The sequence below is a fragment of the Chionomys nivalis genome, chromosome 5 (assembly GCF_950005125.1).
Source record: "Chionomys nivalis chromosome 5, mChiNiv1.1, whole genome shotgun sequence".
NCBI classification, from domain to species: domain Eukaryota; kingdom Metazoa; phylum Chordata; class Mammalia; order Rodentia; family Cricetidae; genus Chionomys; species Chionomys nivalis.
In genome coordinates this window covers 22,982,897-22,993,746 of record NC_080090.1, presented here as the reverse complement: position 1 = coordinate 22,993,746, position 10,850 = coordinate 22,982,897, and the positions used below count along the sequence as shown (strand labels likewise).

The 10,850-nt window shown below is 46.5% G+C and overlaps 1 protein-coding gene across 1 annotated transcript; it reads left to right on the top strand.

Moving 5' to 3' along the window:
- The first annotated feature begins 3,529 nt into the window (after positions 1-3,529).
- Mpz (myelin protein zero) lies at positions 3,530-8,133 on the top strand. Its single transcript, XM_057770605.1, is given in 6 exon segments — positions 3,530-3,596; positions 6,196-6,362; positions 6,640-6,853; positions 7,391-7,526; positions 7,670-7,730; positions 7,840-8,133. Coding segments are annotated over 6 exon segments (939 nt in total).
- Positions 8,134-10,850: the final 2,717 nt, after the last annotated feature.

Below are 10,850 nucleotides of genomic sequence, written 5' to 3'. Positions count from 1 at the left end.
AAAGCTGTGTTTTGCGGTTCGGTTCTTTGTGGATGGTGATCCCCCTCCCCCGCCCCCGGGTCTTTGCTTTTCCTCTCTCGTCGTAGTTTCTAGCATCGTTTGTCAAAGCTTTGGCCAAAGCGTAGCGTGATTATACTTAGTGCCTTTACCTACCTAAGTGTTTATTTTGTACGGCTGGCTTTACCAGACAGCGACGTCGCCCCGTTTATTCACTGAGGGATTCGGCAGCTCACTTCAACTCCCTCCTTTCCAAGTTGTCCTAAAATCTCCGAGTTAACTGACTGAGACACTCAAGGAAAAAGCTACTTTGGGCTTCCTTTGGTTCCTTAGTGCTTTCTCACGGTGCTTCAGCCCTAAAGAGATGTTAGGCAAGCACTATACTTTCGAGCTGGTTCCCTAGCGAGATAAGCACACTGAACCCCAATTTGGACAGTACAGGGTGGGGGCGGGGCTGTCAGAGGGCCTTACACCATTATTTGCAAGGGTCGGGGATCCTCTTTGACCACCTCCATTAGGCCTGAGAATTCCAGGCTGGCATGAACCAAACTCCCACCGGCCAAAGACAACGCTCCCTTGTTTCTTTTTCAGCGCTACGTGGGTGACACCCACAGCCACAAGAAGCTGGGGCGTGGAGAACCCAGTTTTTGATTTATATGTGCTGTATATAAATGGTTTTGAGGAATCCAAGTACCGAAATCAGTTGCAGAGCACTCTCAACTGAGAAAAGAGAGTGAGCAAGTGAGAAAGGAATGAAATAGAATGCCAAAGTTCCTGACCCTGGGAGCTGTGGTGGCGGGGCAAAGGGAGAAAGAATAAGGGGGAGAGCAGGGCGACTTATTCTATTGTAAATCTCTTTCGGTTGTGTTAATATTCAGATCCCATTTATATTTAGCTTGCTAGCACTCTCCTGCCTTTTTCCTTTCAGGATTTTAATAGTACAAATTCGCGTTTCCCCCTGCATCAAATGAATAATATTATTTCTGTAACGTTTGACAACGCTCTTTCATATTTTAGGGACTGGAAGGGACCTTAGAGGTTCTCTCGTCCAATCTTCTATTCAGTGCAAGAATCTATTTTGCAGTGTTTCTTGATCTTCAAGACGGCTGCAGCACAGTTCAGTGCTAGATACATCAAAAAATAAGTTTCATGTTGGGAATAGTGGCGGTGCCTGTAGTCCCAGCACTTAGAAGGCTAAAATAAGAAGATTGTGAGTTTGAGGCCAGCCTCCAGAGAAAGGAAAAACAAAACAACAACAACAACAACAAAACAAAACCCAGCTTTTAAAAATTTAGTAAACAGGAGAAACAGAACAACAAAAAAACAGTTTTTAAAAGTAAATAGGCTAATCAGTAAATACCGCCTTCTGATATTGAACTCTAACCCTCTCTAACCCAGGCTTGGTGGCACACCGGCAATCCTAGTACTTCGAAAGTAGAAGCAGAAAGATCAGGAGTTCAGGTCATCCTCAACTACAGATTGAGTTCCAGGTAGTCTGGACTACATAAACCATTATCTCAAAAACAGAAACAGTAAAATGTAATGAATGCCTGTTTAACTCAGCTCTGTTTTTTTTATTTTGTTTTGTTTTAGTATATATAGGTGTTTTACTTGTTTTGTATGTGCACCACGTGTGTGCTTGGGGCTCCAGGAGGCCAGAAGAGAGAGCCAGATCCCCGGAGCTGGAGTTACAAACCTGTGAGCTGCCATGTGGATGCTGTGCTGGGACTCAGTCCCCACCCTCTAGGACAGCAGTCAGTATTCTTAACTGCTGAGCCATTTCTCCGGTCCCATCACTTGTCTTTTATAATTTTATTGACCATATATGTATAATTGATTTTTTGCCAGTCTGTGAAAGTGCTATAGGGGACTCAAAGATACAAGAATATGCTGACCAGCCCACCTGAAGAGACTTACACCCTTAGCAAGGTCAATGAAGAAACAAACAGAAAATAGTGAAGCTGGGTACATAGCCAAGCGAGTAGAATGACTGCCTAGTATTCACAATGCCCCAGTTTTTAGGCCAGCACTGCAGATAACCAGACACAGTAGTGCACACCTGTAATACCAGACTCTGGTCAAGTAGACATTCCAAACATCTTGTTTGTTTGCTTGCTTGATGAGATGATCTTTTATAGCCCAGGCTAGGCTTGAACTCCTGAACCTCCTGCTTCCACTTCCTAAGTGCTAGGAAGACAGGCATAAACTGAGGCTGATTTCCCCATCTCTAATTCAATTCTTGAGGAGATCCTTACAGTGCACTAGAATAAGTCTACCCTCTTGAGCCTGTCATTTGAGACCTTCAAGCTTCCTGTTCAGACTTGTTTCCTACTGTACCCTAAGATCCCCACATCAAATCAAACATGGATGTATATAATCCGCTCTAAAAATGTCCAGAGTTTCACAAATGTCTCACACACACACACACACACACACACACACACACACGGGATCAGGGAGGACGACTTAATTTTGCTTCTGCTCTCCACTGTTCCATCTAGCCACTGTCCCTCATAGTCCCCTTTTCAAAATGGCACTTTTCCTTCAAGGTCCCTATAGAACATTGTCCCCTAGACCTGGCTGCTCCTTCCTCTGAACTTCATATATTAAGTAAGGGTTATTTGAAGAACCTAAGCTTCCTGATGGAGTGAGTGGTTGGTGTTGTGTGGTATTCCCAGCGTTCTGTTCATTGGCTGTTGATGAGTTTGTTGGCTGTTTTTCCCCTCTGCCTCCTCAAACTAGATTTTGAGCTTGCAGGCAGAACCGACTTACCATTTGAATACCAGCATTCTTATACTTTCTAAATGGCCAGCACGCAGGACGATTTGTGCCTTTGCTTGTTTAAACTGCCGTACAGCATAAGGCATTGAAGGGTTTCCTAACAAAAGGGGGAGATTTGGGCTTCTTCTTGGAAGTTTCTAAGTTAAAAAAAAAAAAGCTTCTGTCTAGGTAGAATCTCCTAGGATTCAGGGAGATGGAAAAAGTTGTTCCCAAAGGGCTTTGTCATCTCAAGGAGGCTACAGTGTTGCCGTAGCAATCAGAACAACATGGGACATCCTAATTTGGGAGTTCTCTAAAAGAAATTGGCCTCTAGGTCCTAGGACTCTCGGGCAAGGAGGCTAAGAAGGAAGCTTTTGCATGACTTTTTGGATTTAGGTTTCTCAGCTTATCTATTCCCCAGAGAAGGGTGTCTGTGTCCCTTTTTCTGTCCCTCTCCCTCATCCCCCCAACATTCCAGCCTAGGGTAGGGGGAGGTCAGAATATACAAAGCTCTCTGTGTATGGGGTGGTATGTGTTCTCCCACCCCTCCACCCAGAGTATACAATGCCCCTTCTGCTCCATGCCCCCTGCCACCCTCCCAACCACCTCTCAATTGCACATGCCAGGCTGCAATTGGTCACTGGCTCAGGACAGCCCCCTCATGCTGGGAATCCAGGGGATTTTAAGCAGGTTCCAGAAAACCCTGCTCAGTTCCTTGTCCCCCACTTTCTCCACCCCACAGACGCTCTGGGCCCTAGCCCCTACCCCAGCTATGGCTCCTGGGGCACCCTCATCCAGCCCCAGCCCTATCCTGGCTGCCCTGCTCTTCTCTTCTTTGGGTAAGTGGAGCCCCCCGGTCCCTCACAGCAAGTGAGAGCAGAAAGTGGGTGCTATGTTAGGTGTGGGGAGGGAAGGAAGAGGAAAGGGTATTTCTTGAAAAGACACAGTAAGAGATCACAGAGAGCTTCCCTGAGCATCCAGGTTGGAAACCAGTCAGATGTCCCCAGATCCATGCTGACAGCCCACCAAGAAGCAAAGAGGGGTACGGCAAAGAACAGGATCAGACGCTGGTTCTGAACCCCATTCATTCCCAAGTGGTGCAAGAGCTATCCAACCTTAATTTCCCAGAAAATAAAAGCCAGGCAATATGAACTAACGAGTGAGCCCACCCTCAGGGGTGTCAGCTTCTTAGATTGGGTTTCTGCTGTGGCCTCTCGTCTATAATGTGAGTGAATCCTAAGATCTTGTCCCACTAAAGCCGTCTTCTTTAAACTGACCAACCTTTTCCTTTACCTCTGACAGATGTTGAGTGAGCAAGAGAACATTAGAAAGCAAGGTTAATTAAGGGGATCCTTCCAAACTGCCTTGCCTTCCAAAGGCAAATCGGAGTAAGGGCGGGATGAGCAGCAGGGGAGGGAATGGTTAGAAAATCTAAGGTTCTTTCCTTGGTCAAGTTCAACTCTTTGGGTTGTATATCCAAAAATTAGACTTTTTTGGTTCATACTGGGCTTTCTGTGGTTCCTCAAGACTATGATGAAGATAAGAAGTTTGGGGAAGCCTTGGTAAAGGAAATAAGGAGCAAGGGAGTCTAAGGGGGTGAAAGCTCTGTCCCACCCATAGAACCACTGAGCAAGTTGAGAAGAGCAAAGATTGATGATGGAATAGGAGGAATAGGAGTCAGAACCAATCAATAACCCTCTTTATTATATTGGGGATTCCCAAGGACGCTCTAAGTTAGAATTCCCAGGAGGCAAAGAAAAGATATTGCATGCTGAAGTGGAGGATTCAGGACCACAAGGGTGAGAGTGGGTGTGGCATGAGCCTCCAGCACTGTCTAGACAACGAGACTTTGTTTGGTTGCCCCTCCTAAAGAACAGAAAAGTCTGCAGTTGTCCCCAGGGCCAGCCCACACATAGTCGCCCTGGCATGACTCTCCTGTGTGGGTGGCTTATAGGGGTGGCAGCGGGCCAGTGTGGCCAAGACGAGGGAAGATGGGTGACCCGCAGAGGTCCACATGCAGAGTCCCACATGCAGAGTCCCCTGAGGGCTGGACTTTGGGTCTTACTCTATGTCTAGTTTTTCCCGACGGTGATATGAAGTCCTTTCTTCCCTGGCTCCCCAGTAAAGAGCAAACTAAACAGCAACCAGGGATGCAGCAGGCAGACAGGACAATTGTGCCCAGCAAGAGGACTCACATTCCTAATTACCTTCTTCTTCCTCCTTCTCCTTCTCTTCTTCTTCCTCCTTCTTCTGTCTTCTTGCAAGAATGTGAATTTGCTGTACTGTGAAATGCTATAAAACTTCTCAGTATGGAATGATGTCTATGAGTCATCACGGAAAGCCATCCCAGATACATAAATTCTTAATTCAAAACAAAAAAGTAAATTATAATCCAATATATGGTATATATACTATATTTTAAAAAGCTCCACAAAACAAATTTAGCCATTTGTTATAAGCACAGATAGGTCTAGAGTGTATTGCATTTATATTGGGTTTTATACATAGAGAAAGTATATTTACTAACTAGTAATGGTGGTTCAAAGTGGGTGGAGATATCAAGAAAGAAATTGGTTGTTAGAGTAAGTATGAAAGGAGACATCATCTTTATTTGTATTGCTTTAACAGCTTATAAGAATGCATGCATGACACGGTGGTGCATGTTTTTAATTCCAACATTCAGGAGTCAGCAACAGGTGTATCTCTGTGAGTCCCGTTGGTCTACATATTGAGTTCCTGGTCAGCCAGGGCTACATAGTAAGACTCTTTGTCTTAAAAAAAAAATAAGCTGAGTGGTAGTGGTGCACACCTTTAATCCTAGCATTCAAGAAGCAGAGGCAGGCGGATCTCTTTGAGTTCGAAGCTAACCTGGTCTACAGAGTGAATTTCGGGACAGCCAGAGCTACACAGAGAAATCCTATCTTCGAAAAAACAAAAACAAAAACATTAGCTATCAACCATTGGCACATGACTGTCATCCCAACACTCAGAAGGCTGAGACAGGAGGATAAGAACTATGGGCTATAGTAAAACTGCCTCAGAAGAAAGGAAGAAAAAAAGGAAGGAAGGAAGGAGAAAAAAAGAGACTAAAAGGGAAAGTGAGAGTTGGCCACCACACACCTTCTAGAATCCTACAGAAAAGCACTGATCTATCTCCTCCACGCTGAAGGAGCTATCCCATCCAAACACTAAGCAGACCTGAGCCTGCTTAGCTTTTGAGATCAGACAAGATGGGATACATTCAGGGTGGTATGGCTATAGACACGAGGAGCAGTCTTTCTGCTGAGACCATGGACTGATGCAAGCATTTACATTCGCCAACCAAATTTGTCCAGATGTGTTTCTTTGCTACAGCCTTACCCGCGTCCCGGCCCTTGATGGCTGGTTGGTCTCACATCCTCTCCATGTCTGACTGGACCGCTGTTCTTCTGCTTGCAGTGCTGTCCCCGGCCCTGGCCATTGTGGTTTACACAGACAGGGAAGTCTATGGTGCTGTGGGCTCCCAGGTGACCCTGCACTGCTCCTTCTGGTCCAGTGAATGGGTCTCAGATGACATCTCTTTTACCTGGCGCTACCAGCCTGAAGGAGGCCGAGATGCCATTTCGGTGAGTGTGCTGGGCGGGGTAGTAAGTGTCCTGGAGTTAGATAGCAGGGTGCTTCAAACAACAGAAAAGTGAACTTGGGCAACAGAAGGGAAGCTATTTTATGAGCCATAAACTTAACTGTAGCAAAGTAAGTAAACAGTCTTTGTCACCTTGCCTAGGACCTGTGTGCACTGTCCTCCCTCTCCTGGGACAAGATCTGTTACCCTGAGTCTGGAGCCCAAGATTCAGCAGTTTTCACACTAGGGTTCCCTCACACGATTTCCCTCGTTCCTCATAGATCTTCCACTATGCCAAAGGACAACCTTACATTGACGAAGTGGGGACCTTCAAAGAGCGCATCCAGTGGGTGGGGGACCCTCGCTGGAAGGACGGCTCCATTGTCATACACAACCTTGACTACAGCGACAATGGCACTTTCACCTGTGATGTCAAAAACCCACCAGACATAGTGGGCAAGACTTCTCAGGTCACGCTCTATGTCTTTGAAAAAGGTGTGAGAAGGGACAGGGGACAGGGGTCTGGGAAGCAGTTCAAAGAAGGTATCAGGGAGGGTTGATAGACTGGGGGAAGGGCAAACAGCCTTAGCTAATCTGGATGTGGTAGTGTGAGCCTTTAATCCCAGCTCTGGGGAGGCTGAGGAAGTGATTGCCTGGGTCACACAGTGACCAGGCTGAAATATACAGTAAAACTGGGGTAGGGGTGAGCAGTTGTGGGGATAGGCATGGTGCTTCTGACTGGAATCCTAGTACTTCAGAGGTAGAAACCCATCCATCAGAAGTTCAAGGCCATTGCAAGTACCCAAAGACTCGTCAAAGGCCAATCTAGGCTACGTGGGACCCTACCCAGCCCAAAAATTATAGTAAAATAATAGTAAAAAAAACAAAAACGCTGGGAAGGGAGGCAAAAGGCAGTCTTGGCTAGAATTTTCACATTTCCAACTATTGGAAGTAGGTGTAGTAAGAAGCAACATAGATACAGGCTTCTGTTACCTATCCCTCGACCTACGTTATTTCTTTGTCCCTTCCTAGTGCCCACTAGGTATGGGGTGGTGTTGGGAGCCGTGATCGGGGGCATCCTCGGGGTGGTGCTGTTGCTGTTGCTGCTTTTCTACCTGATTCGGTACTGCTGGCTGCGTAGGCAGGCGACCCTGCAGAGGAGGCTCAGGTAAGGGGCGGAGCCTGACTCCCCACCTTCTATCCAGGATCCGGGACTGCTTCAGAGGTGGGAGGGCGAAAGAAAAGAGGAAATGCGTTCGCTAGGAGTAGGTTTCAGTGAGACCAATCCTGTTGCAATCCCTCTTTCCACAGTGCCATGGAGAAGGGGAAATTTCACAAGTCTTCCAAGGACTCCTCGAAGCGCGGGCGTCAGGTTAGCGAGACGTGAAACTGGGGAGGAGAACGCTGGGAACCCGGGACAGCAGCGAGGGATGGGTGGGCGAGGTCAAGACCTAAACTGATGTGTGCAACCCTCCCCGCAGACGCCAGTGCTGTATGCCATGCTGGACCACAGCAGAAGCACCAAAGCTGCCAGTGAGAAGAAGTCTAAAGGGCTGGGGGAGTCTCGCAAGGATAAGAAATAGCGGTTAGCGGGCCGGGCGGGGGGTCGGGGGTCTGCGACGGAGTCCTCCAAAGGCTCTCAGGTGGTGGTCATCGAGATGGAGCTTCGTAAAGATGAACAGAGCTCAGAGCTCCGGCCTGCAGTCAAGTCCCCCAGTAGAACCAGCCTCAAGAACGCCCTCAAGAACATGATGGGCCTGGAATCGGACAAATGACCGTCACGTCCAGGCCCTGTCAGAGCAGGGGGACCTAGGCTCCTCTTTTCCCAGGTCTAGGTGCTTTCCTCTTGCTCCTCAGCCCTGCCCTGCCCTTACCTCCCAATGAGATGTAAAGTTTCATTTCAACCTTCCTTTCCAAGTTCTTGTATCCCTCCCTCACCTTTACCCCTCGGCTTTCTCGGAGCCTAGGGACTAACCCTACTCCTCGCCTGCCCCAAGGGCTGCGTGTTTGGTGCCTGTCCTTCAGGCACCGAGAAGAAAGGGATCTTGATAGCCTCTGCCCAACAACAGGCCACATGGCCTTCCCATTCCCCCACAACTCCACCCCAGCTGATCCCCATGGCTCTTTCCTGCTCTCTCCTTTCCTTCCCCCAGAGGCCCAGCTCCAAACTCTTGTCTTTGGGCTCAAGTCCACATCATCTAGACCAGACTCTCCATCGGGGTTTATTTAGGTTGTCGAGCATTTTTTATTTGTTCACCATATTTTTTTCTGTTTGTTTATCTGAGCCCATGCCCCCATGACTGAGGACCAATGACGTCATGTGGCTTTTGCAGTTCCCCACTCCCTGCTAAGTCTTTAGCCAGCCAGCCCAGGCAGTGGAGCCCCTGATCCTCAGACCTCAGCTACATGATTGATGCCCTCTGACCACACTGGAGCAGAGTTCTGGGACTCAAGATTTGGGGAAGGAGAGAGAGAAAAATGGATCCTCACGGGTCAGGGGTGGTGTAGGGGGCTTTAAGAAATAAATAATGAGACAGCAAACAGCAAAACCACAGAAGAACAGGAGGGAAAGGAAGAGGTTGCGCTCCCAGGCGCAGGGGATTGTTAGGATTTTTCTACGTTCTGCACATTTCTTCTACCACCTCCAAATGTCCTTAAATGTTTAATAAACACTGACATTTCCAGACACCGCTGCCTCTATCTTGCATTTTCTAGTCCTCATAAGAATCCCCACCTCTTCTCTCATTCCCAACCCACATTTCTCTGTGTCCGGCTCTGCTTGTACATGGTGGGAACGCAATAGCTTTCTTTCCCGAGACCTGAACTCTAAAACATGCCAGCTGCTCACTGGTTGTGTTCCCCAGGCTGGTTACTTGCCTTTGGTAAGTTTGTTTTGCTCTTCATAAACACACAGGACCATTTTATCCACCCTGAGTGATTCCCAGGCCTTTTGTAAGAATCAAGTAAGAGACGGTGGAACCTCCACAGCTACAAGCTTAGTTGTACATAGTATAACATTCTGGCCTTTGTGGGCAATGGGTGCTCACATGGTACACAGATGCACATGCAGGTGAAACACATGTACAAATAATAAGATAAAATTAAAAATAAACGAGTGTACTTTATAAACTAGCACAAATCTCGTTCACCTTTACAAATATACATAGAACTTCAGGCTAAGCATGACAGTACATACCTATAACCTCAGCACTTGGAAGGTACAGTCAGGAGGATCAGAAGTTCAAGACCAGTTCTGACTAAATATCAAATTAAAGTTCAAGGCTAGCCTGGGCTACAAGAGACAATGACAACAGCAACTTCATTTTCTTTGTTCTCTATTCTAGAAACACTATTAATAACTGGCTAGACAGTTTGTTGATAAATCAATACACACACACACATACACATATATATCACTGATATATTAGAATCCTTAGATGACTGTGGAAACATGTTTGCAACAGCTTCCCCTGAGCCGGGGGGATCCCCTGGTTACAAAAGAGAGAAAACAACTATATGTCATTCCCCCTGTAAACCAAAGACATAATTGACACCGGCTTTGCCAAACCCAAGAGCGTGTCTATTCACTTGAGGATATGGCTTACATATTTAAAATTTTTATTTATCATTAGTTTTTCAAGTGAGGGTGTGTGTTCACACACATTGAGTTCTACTGTTTGAGGAGTCCAGAAGAGAGTATTAAATTTCCTGGAGCTGGAATGACAAGCCATTGTGAGCTGCCTGGTGTGAGTGTTGGGACTTCTCAGCAAGAGCAGTGCACAGCCTGTCTGTGGAGCCATCTCTCCAGCTGCTCAAAAGGGTTCTTCGTAAAAGACATCGGCACAATGTCGGAAAGAAAACGGAGATTTTATTTCATACCATATTAAGAAAATGAAACGTAGAGGTAAGAAAGTGTGGTAGCCCACTGCTGTGACCTTCAGAAGGCCGGAAGGCAAAAGTATTGCGAGGAGTTCAAGGTGAGCTAGAGCTGTGGAACAAGACCTTATTTTTTTTTAATATTTATTTATTTATTTATTATGTATGCAATATTCTGTCTGCATGTATGCCTGAAGGCCAGAAGAGGGCACCAGACCTCATTACAGATGGTTGTGAGCCACCATGTGGTTGCTGGGAATTGAACTCAGGACCTTTGGAAGAGCGGGCAATGCTCTTAACTGCTGAGCCATCTCTCCAGCCCAACAAGACCTTATTTAAAAAAAAAAAAAAACTAAACAAATACACATATGAGTAGCACTAAAGGGACTCAGCAGGGTGTGTTTATTCATCTCTCTCTCTCTCTCTCACACACACACACACACACACTCACACACACATATACACACACCATTAATTAAAGAATAGTTAGTGAATTTGAGAAGGAGTGGGGGAGATAATTATTAAAAACATATTTGTTTAAAGTATGACAGGTTGGCAGATGCCTGCAATCATCACTTTTGGGATTTTGAGGCAGAAGGATGGCCTTGAATTCAAG